The sequence below is a fragment of the Cyprinus carpio genome, chromosome B15 (assembly GCF_018340385.1).
Source record: "Cyprinus carpio isolate SPL01 chromosome B15, ASM1834038v1, whole genome shotgun sequence".
Lineage (NCBI taxonomy): Eukaryota > Metazoa > Chordata > Actinopteri > Cypriniformes > Cyprinidae > Cyprinus > Cyprinus carpio.
Window position 1 is genome coordinate 14,990,066 of NC_056611.1, and position 13,825 is coordinate 15,003,890.

The 13,825-nt window shown below is 40.4% G+C and overlaps 1 protein-coding gene across 2 annotated transcripts in view; it reads right to left on the reverse strand.

Annotated features, from left to right (window-relative positions):
• Nucleotides 1-2,618: 2,618 nt before the first annotated feature.
• Nucleotides 2,619-13,825, reverse strand: part of med13b (mediator complex subunit 13b) — a 30,961-nt gene continuing 19,754 nt past the window's right edge. The window contains exons 18-30 of one of the 2 annotated variants that reach the window (XM_042739401.1): nt 13,540-13,763; nt 12,822-13,011; nt 12,405-12,744; nt 12,107-12,323; nt 11,835-12,026; nt 6,669-6,892; nt 6,435-6,577; nt 6,196-6,354; nt 5,914-6,057; nt 5,678-5,838; nt 5,003-5,167; nt 4,764-4,864; nt 2,619-3,493 (exon numbers count right to left, since the gene is read on the reverse strand). In XM_042739401.1, coding sequence (XP_042595335.1) covers nt 3,361-3,493; nt 4,764-4,864; nt 5,003-5,167; nt 5,678-5,838; nt 5,914-6,057; nt 6,196-6,354; nt 6,435-6,577; nt 6,669-6,892; nt 11,835-12,026; nt 12,107-12,323; nt 12,405-12,744; nt 12,822-13,011; nt 13,540-13,763 — 2,393 coding nt within the window. In that variant the 3' untranslated portion in view covers nt 2,619-3,360. Of the gene's footprint in view, nt 3,494-4,763; nt 4,865-5,002; nt 5,168-5,677; nt 6,058-6,195; nt 6,355-6,434; nt 6,578-6,668; nt 6,893-11,834; nt 12,027-12,106; nt 12,324-12,404; nt 12,745-12,821; nt 13,012-13,539; nt 13,764-13,825 lie in introns of both variants that reach the window. The other variant, XM_042739400.1, reaches the window with a different exon arrangement.

Below are 13,825 nucleotides of genomic sequence, written 5' to 3' on the forward strand. Positions count from 1 at the left end.
TCCATCAGCAATACGATGCCAGCATTATGCTTGACTGATGTGGGGAGACAGAGCAATTTCCTGAGACACTTAACACCAGGTCACATGGGGTTGAAATACGATAGACAGATACAGCCATTCAAAGGCTGCTACTTGAGATGATGCCAACCCAGATGTTATGTCAAAAACAATTTCTCAGTGCTTCGGTTTTCAAGGACGGCAAAATTGCGCCTCGAGTGCGCTTTCAATTTGCCCAGAGGAACGAGGTGAAAGCGAGACCTCGTTCGAGAAGATATTCAAACGCATTCATTCAACTGCCTCATGGAGGAGACTAAATAAGGAAATTAACTTTGACTGCCAGATGTTTCCTCTGTGTAATAGAAGTCATTACCATCACATTTAGCACTTGGTTTCCAAAGCGCCTCACATTACGCGGTGACACGTATTCCTCCGCGAGCTCGGTAACAGTGCATTACGCGCAGATAATGATGACTTTGTTATCCTGTGGTCTTGTGAGGTCCATTTCCCAGCTCCCCTAACTACAAATGTCAGCCCCGACAGGCAATTACAGGAGTCCGATTACTCCCTTCTCTGCTATTGCGCTCCAATCTCAGAGACCCCTGGTGTGGTGAAGAGCTAAAGGTAATTTCCCCCCGGGCCTCAAACAAGGCCATGAACTTGGCTATTAAAGGCCTAAGAGGTTTTGTCCGAGCAGTTTGCTGGATGCCTGAGTGACACCCAGTCGATATCCTCCATCCTCCTGGGTCATCTCAACTGTGAGCGGACTGAGAGTAGAAAAAGCTGCACTCAACCGCTGATGACGTGAAAATCAGCCACAAAAAATGTTGAAAGACATTATTCATGAGTTTCAGAATAGGTTTACAGAGGTTACCCGAAGTACTTAAAATAAAGTAAAGAAATGCATGTTGTAGAATGTACTTAAATTGTTCAGTTATTCGATATGATAGCAAGCATCATGTGTGGACATGTTTTTGTCCACCTGAGAGGTGGAAGCTCTTCAGCAGCTTCAGGATGTAATGAAAGCGCGACAGCTCCACCTGCTGGACACATACAACTTCACCAAACATTCCCTGCGTCCCAGTGTGCACACTAGCCACCCTATCTGCCCTTATTGGTGTTGAAAATGACTAATATCACATAGACTTTAGGATGGATAGTGTGCACATTAGGACGCAGGCATTTACTTTTTTGCCAATTTATCATGGTAACCGTATTTTCAACAGAATAGAATTCGTTCAATTCGTTTTTGTTCCGGTTGTACTAACTACATTCACTGTACATTTGACATGCAGCTTGAAAGTTTACCATGGATGTCATTATGTACACTTTTGGCCCTGAATAATTTAAAACACTTTCCACACACATAAGTTTATTGAATTCATCCACTAACAATATCTAAGAATAGATATTCAACGTGGAGGAATAGTCGTTTTTTTTTTTTTACTTAAAGTATTCTCATTTAATTCAATTAAAAGATTAATTAAATGACGGTTCTGGAAACATTTTTTTAATTAAATGTCCAACACCTCTACACTACTAATGCTAATTTTAAAGATAGCGTTTAAATACACACAAATATTTAATTTTTTTTTCACACGTTTTGAATAACTCCAAATTAGTTTGACTGGAAATAACGGACAATAAAAATGTTCCGTTAACAGGGTTATTTACCTTGTTTTTTCTTTGTTTTCTTAATACAACACGTCCCATAACTCATCTCAAGCTCTTCACGATGTAAACTAACTTTTGAAAAGGCTTCATTAGGACAGAATCTTTGGTTGTGGTGAAAATACCACCAGCTCTGAGGGACAGTCAAAACTTTTCAGTTATACATTTTCACACATTTTTTTATTTAAATAACATATTCCCATGTTTTAAGACATAAAACTTAAATTAAAGTAGTAAAACCTGTACACATTAAAAAGCAAAAATAAATTATGAGGCATATTTAAACATTTTAATGTAACCTTAATGCATGAAAATAAAAAACTTGAAATCTGTTAGTTTTAATAAAAATCAAGCCCTGGGACTTGTCAAGTGTCTCAAGTAAAAAAAAAAAAAATGAAAATAAAAATATACAATTCATATAATGCTTATAATTTTATGCACATCTCCGTGCCTGCAGGAATTTCACATCTTTCAAATGAGCAATTTCCAAGACAGGCTGCAGAACAAAATGAAAATATTTTGACACTACAGATGAAGGTTTTTTTTTTTTAATCAGCAGTAGCACATGCAACTGGTACATGACTCTGAGAGAGACAGGAGAAAAGAAAAAAAAAAGTAATAATATTTCCCCAGGAGCCATAACCATCATGCCAAGATCTCAATGAAGTTCCAGTACTATTGACAGCACACATTCATAGCTCTGCCTCTGGTTCAGCTCCATCAGGAAACGAGCACATATGCACATCCAGTCGCCAACAGGCCTGATGAGAATAGCACCATGTCATTTCACAGGGATTTGAGCAGAATAAATACACAGCAATTTCTCCCTCGAGGGCTTATCATACCTGGAGAGTATGATGAAACCTCCTGCAATATGGTGTCTCATTTTTTCCCTAGAAACCTAAGATATTTGTTGAAAATCAAGGAGAATGTACAATGACGACCAGGGGTTTCAGGTTTTACACACTTTATTCCGAAAACATTGGCTGCACCATCCATAGCGGCACACAATTGTATGTACACATTTATATACACACACAACTCTCTAAATCTGTGATATAAAATATATAATCCGACAATGTACCTCTTGTCCTCTTATTTGAACACATTAAATTGCTGTACAGGAATTCTGTAGCTACAGCCTATCTTAAAGTCCCCACCACACAAAGGTAAGAACGTGAGCTCCAGTATACTTCATCTGTACACTGTGACAGTAAAAATTGTGGAGAAAATATTTCTCTAAATATTCCTCTAAAAGCAACCTACAGCAAATTCACTTGTCGGTTCTGTAATTAAGACAATTACATACATGACAAACCATTTTCAATTCATTTAGGAAGGCAATATGCAGCTTCCTGTCTTTATATAATATAAAAGATTAAGAAAGTACACATTTAAAAACGTACAATAAATAAGATATATGCAGGCATTTCAACTGGATAAAACCTGACCCAAACTGCACTTTCAGGCCATTATCAGGACTTTGAGTTCATTGAGATGGACTAGTTCCTTTGCCTCCAGTTGCTGTGAGATGGACACTTGGCATGAACTGGGCAGTCTGGGCTTGCCGTAAGTGCGCTGTCTGATTGAAGTGGCTTTGCTCAGCCTGCGGCGGCAGTGCGGTGATGCTGTGTCTCTGCGGGGTCTGTTGTGAGAAATCAGGGCAACACTTGTGCAGAACCCCCTCGTTTGTTAGAGCATGTTCATTATGAAGTTGTGCATCTGGTTGAGCACAACAAAGTGCACGGGCAGACAAGAGCGCCGGTCCTGAGTCGCTGGGTCACAGGTCAGCCATGACAAGGCGTTATACTGTTCCAGCACAAATCTGCAAAAACAACAAATGTGTAAGAAATCGAAAAATGTGGATAGTCCATCTAAACTATATAGTTCCAATTATTTCATTAAATACACATCCTCATGTCATTCCAAACACATGAGACTTGCATTTATTTTCAAAACACACTCAAAAATATTTAGGCCTAAATTTAAGGTGGTGTATTTGAATTGCATATAAAATTTATATCCATTTGGATTCCACAATTCTACCATAAACTAATAAACTTACTGTGGTGTATACTTGTCACACACACACGTACATAAATGAAAGAGGTAAGATTTCTGCACTCAAAAAAAAAAAAAAAACCCCGTTTTATGACATTATTAAATATTCACATTATTTAATTGTGCTGATTCGAAGAAATTTGACTAAACCCATTTTGAAAATGCATTTATTCAAACTGCTTAGAATCAGCATAAATCTGTTCACTGTGGAAAAAAATCTGTTAAAAAGTATGCATTTCGAATTCATCAATCTTTATTTTTTATTTTTTTTAAAATGACACCTCCACTGGAAGTCCATTTGATTAAAACTTTGACATTTCAAAAAGTTCATACAATTCGTTGTAAAAGTACTCCATATGAATCAAGTGCTTTAAGTCCCCTGAAGAGAGACAATCTCTTTCGAAACATTTAATTTAGACTTTTGCTCATAAATTAACACTGATCAGTGTGATTAGAGTCCTAAATGAAATCTAAGCAGCCGTTATCAACAAGGGGCCTCTGCAAATTTCAAGAGGGGTCCCAATAAGTCTTAAAACTATATAAATGCAGTTATATTCCTAAATCTTAGTTAAAAGGCTAAAAAATCATGTCTCCTCAGAAGATTTAGATTAACTGCTTAATTCATATGGGTTTGTTTAACAATGTCTTTATGAACATTTTTGAAGCGTCAAAGTTTTAATGAAATGAACTTTTAATGGTGGGAATGAAATCGGAAAGTTTCATTAGAAATATCTTCATCTGTGTTTTTAAGATGAATGAAAATCCCATGGGTTTGAAACATGATGACTGTGGGGTGAACTATTCCTTTAAATAAACAGTGTTTAATGGCTTTAAAAGAAATACTTTCTGGAAAGCGTTTTATTCATAAATCAAATCCATTCTGGAATTTATCATAAATCAGTTGCTCTCCTTGTAACAAGTATGAAATAGCATCAATGAGGATTACACCATGTGGAATAATTTCATAAATGTACAGAAATATATGAGAGACAAGGGAGATAGGGAAGAGTGTCTGAAAGGGGTCCAGCTGATACCTGAGCACATCTGAGGTATGGCTGGAGTCCAGAGGGTGAGAGTGTTTACTGTGCAGCAACTCATCTGACTGCACTGACGAAACATTAAGGTGCAGAGAAGCCTGACAGGAAGACAGAAACATTCATTATATGACACCTCTGCAGCTCTGTTAAAAGGATTAGATTGTGAAACATGATTTGGACAATAAAGCTGTAATGCATCTCTTGAGTGACATGATTAAATTAACTGAAGAGCTTACCTTCAGGAAGAGAGGACATTGGTTCTTTGCCTGTGGGCAGGATGACCAGAACCAGTCAGGCAGTGGGCCGGCTTTAGCCGTGGACACAAAGTAACCCAGAGCCATGGGCTGCTGGAGGATGTTGGGAGACTCGTCGTGAGACTCCATCCTGTCTGTGCCCTGGCCCTGAGACGGGAGAGAGACAACGAGAGGAGGATTCAGAGCTATGAGAAATGACTACAGCCACTTAATAGTATGGATAAAATTCTAAATAATTTCTCATTACTCCTAAACTTAGTTTAGATTTCTATTTCAAACAAACAATGTTCTTTTAAACATTCTATTCATCGTATAATCATCAAAAAATAATATCCACAAAAATACTAAGCAGCAAAACCCTTTTTTTTTTTTTTTTTTTTTCAGAAAGAAAATGTTTTTTAAGCACCAAATTAGCATATTAGAATTATTTCTGAAGAATCATGTGACACTGAAGACTGGAGTAATGATGCTGCAAATTCAGCTTTACGTCACAAGAATAAATAACATTTTAAAATATACTCAAAAAAACATTGTAATGATATTTCACAAAATTACTCTTTTAATTGTATTTTTAACAAATGAATGCAGCCTTAGTAAACATAAGAGACTTCTTTCAAAAATATTGATTGGCATTATATGCAGAACAAATCAGTTTACCTTGCTGCCATCTCCTCCGTGGTGGTAATGTGAGCCTGGCGACTGTACTGGGGAGGTGGTGGGAGAGTTGGGTAGGATGTTAATGAGATCAGGATCAACCAGGTCATTCTCTGCCAGCAGGTCTAAGATCCCATCCATGCCGCCCATGCCATCTGTGACATCTGCAAACACAATGAGAACATATATTAGCTTGCTATAAACACAAGCAATAAGTAGAAGTGCTTGTGGTGTCTGACCGTTGTTGGGGTTGAAGGCCTGGAGGCCGGCAGAAGTGGGGAACACGAGGATGTGAGTGCAGGAGGTGTCCTGAGGAGTGTTTAACTGCGACTGCATGTTCAGGGTCGTGCTGCGGCCAAACACGGAGCCCGTGGACACTGAGTCTATGGAGAGACAGAAAAGGGAGGGAAAATGATGAACTTTCATCAAATATTCAAAAGTTTCTAAAGGTCTGAAAGGATACAATGAACAAAGACAAAGGACAGAACAACCGCTCTGTGTGAAAGCGCCACATTAATTACCTGGCATGATGACAAAGGAAGCCTGTGGTTCCATGGCGACTAGACAGGTACTGAGGATGCTGGGACTGTCCGCGGCAGAGATGCCGCACATCCTGCACATTTCCTTCAGTCGTCTGCTGAGAGACTGCAAGTTTCGCCTACTCAACATAATACTCCAATCTGATTGGAGTAAAAGCAGCAGTTAGATCAATAGCAAATAGCATATGATGCCAAACACTTAGAATAATTGCAAAACCTACCACGTAACTCCCCGTGACCTATCCTTCCGAGCCGGCCAATCACAATGCGCCAAGGAAGTGAGGTCATCTGTACAAGGCCCAGGCACCATTCCCAAAGCTTCTGAAGGCCCTGTCGTCGTGCAGAGCCCTTTTTCCTCCGAGCTCTGTGTGAAAACACACAAACACCCTAGTCACAAACAGAGGCCTGGGGTTGAGCAAACCAAGTCAAACAAAGAGCAACTCTTGAGTACTCACCGGTTGGGTACGTCGATGCTGATGACGCAGGTTTCCAGCAGCTCTCCGTACTGGTCTGTGCATGAAGCCAGGAGCCACCTCTGGTCATGTGACAGGCAGTAGGCCACAAACAGCACGTTGTATTTCTGGGCAGCCTCTCCGAAAGTCTCACCCAGCTCTGTCTGTTTGTCCTTCACTGGTGCCAGGACGAATGGCGGTGCGTAGAGATGTAAACACTCTGGTCTCTGAGGAGGGCAAGGACCAAGAGGTCAATACTATGATTTATTACACCTTATGTATGAAAACTGCACAACTGATCATTGTTTCTGGAAAATTATTTGTGTGTAATCTCAGGTTCAAGCCTTCATTTTTTTTTTTTTGATGCCACAGACCCCAAAATGAGATGATCCTTTTGAAAGACCTTGTTTAAAATAAGGCAGCTATACACTACTGGTCAAAAGCTCAAGAAACATCTCTTATTATGAATGCTGAAAAGAGCTTTTGTTGAAAAGTTTAGGGTAAGAACATTTTTAATTAAGAAAATTGAGAAAGGTTTAAAAAAATAAATATATATATTTTTTAATTTGGCAAGGAGTCATTAAAATGGATTGAAAATTAATAATGTTAGAAAAGATTTCTATTTCAAATTAATGCCGTTAATTAAACTTTCTATTCATCTGAGAATAACTGCAAAACCTACCGAACTCCCTGTGACCTATCCTTCCTACGCAATATCGCGTTCATCATCGCAGTCAATTCATTGCTGATTATGAACGTAATATTGTGAAGCTTGTCAGTGAACTACGGCTCTGTGTATTAAATGCCGCTCCATCTGAAAGCAGGTGCTGGAGATTTACTACTAATCACAGAACTGGCTTTACTGGCGAGATGCGCATGAAAATTGCATTCGATTATTTGCCCAGCCCTAGTTCAAGCTCAGGCTCTGGCTGGGCCACTCAAGGACATTAACAGAGTTGTCTATAAGCCACTCTTTCTGTGTGCTTAGGGTCATTGTACCAGGTGAACCTTCAGCCCAGTCTGAGGTTCTGATTGCTCTGGACTGGGTTTTCATTAATAGCTCCTTACACATATATATATATACAGTCGTGGCCAAAAGTTTTGAGAATTACATAAATATTGCAAATTGGAAAAGTTGCTGCTTTTATAAAGTTTTTATAATAGCAATTTGCATACACTCCAGAATGTTATGAAGAGTGATCAGATGAATTGCATAGTCCTTCTTTGCCATGAAAATTAACTTAATCCCAAAAAAACCTTTCCACTGCATTTCATTGCTGTCATTAAAGGACCTGCTGAGATCATTTCAGTAATCATCTTGTTAACTCAGGTGAGAATGTTGACGAGCACAAGGCTGGAGATCACTATGTCAGGCTGATTGGGTTAGAATGGCAGACTTGACATGTTAAAAGGAGGGTGATGCTTGAAATCATTGTTCTTCCATTGCTAACCATGGTGACCTGCAAAGAAACGCATGCAGCCATCATTGAGGTGCATAAAAATGGCTTCACAGGCAAGGATATTGTGGCTACTAAGATTGCACCTAAATCAACAATTTATAGGTTCATCAAGAACTTCAAGGAAAGAGGTTCAATTCTTGTAAAGAAGGCTTCAGGGCATCCAAGAAAATCGAGTGAGGGCATGGTTGGTTTGCTTAAGAGGGTTCAGCTGCGGGATCGGAGTGCCACCAGTGCAGAGCTTGCTCAGGAATGGCAGCAGGCAGGTGTGAGCGCATCTGCACGCACAGTGAGGCGAAGACTTTTGGAAGATGGCCTGGTGTCAAGAAGGGCAGCAAAGAAGCCACTTCTCTCCAAAAAAAAACATCAGGGACAGATTGATCTTCTGCAGAAAGTATAGTGAATGGACTGCTGAGGACTGGGGCAAAGTCATATTCTCCGATGAAGCCCCTTTCCGATTGTTTGGGGCATCTGGAAAAAGGCTTGTCCGGAGAAGAAAAGGTGAGCGCTACCATCAGTCCTGTGTCATGCCAACAGTAAAGCATCCTGACACCATTCATGTGTGGGGTTGCTTCTCATCCAAGGGAGTGGGCTCACTCACAATTCTGGCCCAAAAACACAGCCATGAATAAAGAATGGTACCAAAATACCCTCCAACAGCAACTTCTTCCAACAACCCAACAACAGTTTGGTGAAGAACAATGCATTTTCCAGCACGATGGAGCACCGTGCCATAAGGCAAAAGTGATAACTAAGTGGCTCGGGGACCAGAATGTTGAAATTTTGGGTCCATGGCCTGGAAACTCCCCAGATCTTAATCCCATTGAGAACTTGTGGTCAATCCTCAAGAGGCGGGTGGACAAACAAAAACCCACTAATTCTGACAAACTCCAAGAAGTTATTATGAAAGAATGGGTTGCTATCAGTCAGGATTTGGCCCAGAAGTTGATTGAGTCGAATTGCCCAGTCGAATTGCAGAGGTCTTGAAAAAGAAGGGCCAACACTGCAAATACTGACTCTTTGCATAAATGTCATGTAATTGTCGATAAAAGCCTTTGAAATGTATGAAGTGCTTGTAATTATATTTCAGTACATCACAGAAACAACTGAAACAAAGATCTAAAAGCAGTTTAGCAGCAAACTTTTTGAAAACTAATATTTATGTAATTCTCAAAACTTTTGGCCACGACTGTATATATATATATACACATATAGCGCTTTCCATGTACTCAGAGCGCTTTACATAGCAGGGGGAATCTCCTCATCCACCACCAATGTGCAGCATCCACCTGGATGATGTGACGGTAGGGGTGGGAGAAAAAAAAATAGATTTTCTGATGCATTGCGATTCCCTCTTCAACGATTCTGAATTGATTCTGAGCTTGTTTATTTTTCCCACATATTGCACGTGCGCGCGCTAGAGATGCGGCGGGCTTCATTGCACAGAATTTGCGCTGTGAGACACATGCACATTGCTTGACAGTCTGTGCTTCCACCCGCCATGTTTTACTTTAGATATGCTTTAATTTATGCTGTTTGGAATGCAGTACTATTAGATGCATGAAACTCGTGCACTGACAGACTTTCACGTGGGCTTTGTGTTTGTTGTCCTGAAGCTCAATGCACTTGCACTTTCGAATACTTTTATACGAAACTGATGTACACACAGTCAGTTATGTTTTCAGAGCAGGACAAAACATCTGATATTGAAATAGATCTGTGCGTTAGTGTGAATGCAGCCTGTTAAAGCTGCCACCGTCTATGAGCTCATCAGTAATAATCAAACGGCAATAATGCTGAGGAAAAAAAGAAAAATCCTCAACTATTGTCTGTAAACTTTTGGACACTTAAAAATATTTATTTTAAATAAGTAATTGTTTTAAAAAATAGCCTGCTGTGCTTATATAATAATAATAAAAAAGTTAATTTTTGCCCAAAATAAATTTGATATAAAATTTATATGAAAATGTAACCATGTGCAGTAATATTAAAAACTGAGAATGTGACACATCGTGATATTGAGTTGATATTGATAATCGTAATTGAATTGAAATGTGAAACCAGTGAAGATTCACATCTCTATTTTTAAGATGGAAGTACTGACATACAGAGATTCCAACTATAAACAAAAAGTATGTAACTGCAAGTCTGTTTAAGATGTAAAGTTTTAAAGATGTATTTGCACAGCAGAAGAATTAATTGGGGAAAAAATGTAGATCAAGAATCGTTTTGGAATCGGATCGTGACTCCCAGAATCGGAATCAGATCGTATCGGGAAGTGCCTGAAGATTCCCACCCCTAATAGATGTACAGGATGTATGACAACATTATGATGCATCATTAATCGTAATCGAATCAAATCGTGGGCCTCTGAATCGTAATCATATCGAATTGTGAGATACCCATAGATTCCCACCCCTATGTGATGGCAGCCATATTGCACCAGAACGCCCACTACACACTAGCTTATTGGTGGAGAGGAGAGTGATGAAACCAATCAGAATATGGGGATGATTAGGAGGCCATCGTGACGGACAGAGGCCAATGGGCCAGGGTAACACACCTGCTCTTTTTTGAAGGACTGGGATTTTTAATGACCACAGAGAGTCATGACCTCGGTTTAACGTTTCACCCGAAAGAAGGTGCTTTTTTGTCAACATAGCATCCCTATCACTATACTTGGGTGAAAGGACCCACAAAGACTACAGGGTGAACACCCCCTGCTGGCCTACCTAACTCCTCTTCCAGCAGCACCTGGTTTTACTCGGGTGTCTCCCATCCAGGTACTGACCAGGCTCAACTCTGCTTAGCTTCAGTGGAAGACCAATCTTGGGCTACAGGGTGATATGGCTGCTGATTAAGGCTATCTCAATTTTTTTTTTACTTCGGTGGAGTGTGGCAGTGATGTTTGTCCTTCTGTAGGTTTCTCTCATCTGCATATATGATCATGGAGCTCAACTAGAGTGACCATCAGGTTCTTGGTCACCAGTCTAGACAAGGCCCTTCTCCATCAATTGGTTAGTTTGGCCAGAAGGCCAGCTCTAGAAAGAGTCCTTGGTGTTTCAAACGTCTTTCATTAAGGGTCACAGAGACTTGTTTCTGTGAACCTTCAATGTTGCAGAAATTTTTCTGTACCCTTCCCCAGATCTGTGCAACGATACAATCCTGTCTCGGAGGTCTAAAGTCAACTCCTTGGACAGGTGTGTGCCTATCCAAACCATGTCCAATCAACTGAATTTACCACAGGTGGACTCCAATCAGGTTGTAGAAACATCTCAAGGATGATCAGTGGCAACAGGATGCACCTGAGCTCAATTTTGGCTGTGAATACTTATGTACATGCAATTTTTTAATAAATTTGCAAAGATTTCAAACAAACTTCTTTCACGTTGTCATTGTGGGATATTGTTTGTAGAGTTTTGTGAAAAATAATGAATTTAATCCATTTTGGAATAAGGCCGTAACAACAAAATGTGGAAAAAGTGAAGTGCTGTGAATACTTTTCAGATGCACTGTAAAATATCACCAAAATGATGAAAAAATGAATCCATTCATTATTAATATTATTTCCTCTGAACTTTATCACAGACCTTCTAGGACCCCCTTTGAGCCACTAATTACATTTTTAAAAATATAACATTTGACCAGTCTGTATTGAAAGCTATTTAGTTTGAAAACCCTTGTCTAATATATTGGCAATTATTAGGAGTACCTCTTTGCTCTGTAGTGCAGTGTCAATGGCCAGGCCAGGGCCGAAGCCTGTTAGCGTTTTGACGTTAGTGGAGGTTGGCAGACGCCGTCTGCACTGAGTGTAAACTGAGAAAGCCAGAGACTTCAGGTGCTGTGCATATATATGGCGCTCCTCACTCCAGACCGGCTGCAGTAAGTACTGGCTGGGTATAATCTGGGAGAAGAAAACAGGATATTTAGATCCAAGCAAGGTGACGTTAAGAGTCAGAAATCACGGATCAGATGGATTCTTACTTGGACATATACGGCATTCCTGATGTGAGCGGGAAGAGACTGAAGCATCTCTAGATAACAGCGAAGAAGGCCCATCGTCCACACACTAGAACTGCCGCCTTGGCCTGTCTCCTCATAGCTGAACGGGTTTACAATGTAGATCACTATAGCGGGAGGATAGGTGACAGCGTGGGAGTCTCCGTCAGTCGGCACCCCCACCTTCTCTCTCTCCATTGTGCTGTGACACAGATAAATCACAGATCAGAGATCACATCTGAGAGAATCAGTAACAAGACTGTTTGGATGTGAAAGTTGGTACCTCTCTACAGGCTCAGACTGGACCTGAGGTTGGCTGGTGGCTGATGTGCCATCCCCCAGAGTCCCTGCACTCTGACCACCACTCGGCTGGCTGGACTGCAAGCCCCCGAAAGAAGGCAGTGAGTTGGGCTTGGAAGACGGCATGGTGCCTATGCCCTGAGAGCAGGAGGAAGAGGTGGTGGTGGTGGTAGTGGTGTTAGTGTTGGAGGTGCTGTTGGTGGATGGGGTGGCGTTCTGAGCTGCCGTTACTGGGCTGCCAGAGCTGGAAGGTTGTGTAGAGCTGGTTGGGTTTCGCTGGGAAAGCAGTGAGCTGTCCAAAGACTGGGATGCCAGAATGGACGCTGAAGAGATAAGAAATAGTATAAGACTGTTGCATTTACCTTGTCCACACAACATCATAATTTGTTTGTGCACATACCCAAGTCGTGACGGCACACTTGTGCGTAGAGTTTGAGCTTGTTAAACACCTCGCTGCTGCTATTGATGGTTTTTGGGAGCCAGTCAGCGAGAGTCTGGTCTGTGAGAGCTTTGGATCCAGTATCGCTCACCGTCACAATGCCATCAGCATGAGACTTGGCGATGGGCCTGTGCTGACCGAGCCGACAGGACTGTCGAACAATAATAAATCATGTCAAGTCAAGTCAATTTTATTTGTATAGACATTGTTTCAAACAAGCTTTACAGAAAACCATGAAATTCATGTTCATAATATATCACCTTTATGCCCTATAGTCACATTTAGCGTATGTATGTATGCATGTAGATAGAGTTGGAAATACTTGTATATAAAACTTAAAAAGATCTGGGTGATAATATAGTTTTGTAATTTCACAACGAATAATCAGATGGTTGAGGTTTACAATATACCATAAAATTGCTTTACATGAGTGTGCTGTACAAATGTGGAAAAAGTTAGACATCAAACTTCATATGAAAAACCGGACATGCGTATTTCTTTTTTATTTTGCAATTAAATAAAGCAGGCAGTTGAGATTTGCTATATAGTATATAATAGTTTTACACAAGCGTACTGTAACAAGTGCGGATAAAGTTGAGCATAGTATATATTATTATGCAAAATACACCAAATAAATGCACAAATCATGTTGAGAGTTCATAATTTAGCATTTTCTAACCTCATATACAGCTGTCAAATCTCTGAAGAAAGTTCTGGCTCCATTAAGCAGGGCTTCATTGTCAGGACACACGACCATGTATCCGATATCCCGCTGAGAGCTGTAGGGGTCCAGCAGAAGCTTCTCCCAGTATGGCAGAGCAAAAGGAGACAGCACCACGAAGTCATACTCATTACCCACCAGTAAGGTGGGGATGGGGAGGGGCTCTGGAGATTCATCTGTACCTGAGAGAAAAGAGTTGTGTAAATATGCCTAGATCATATATAAATGATGCAGAGGATGGTGT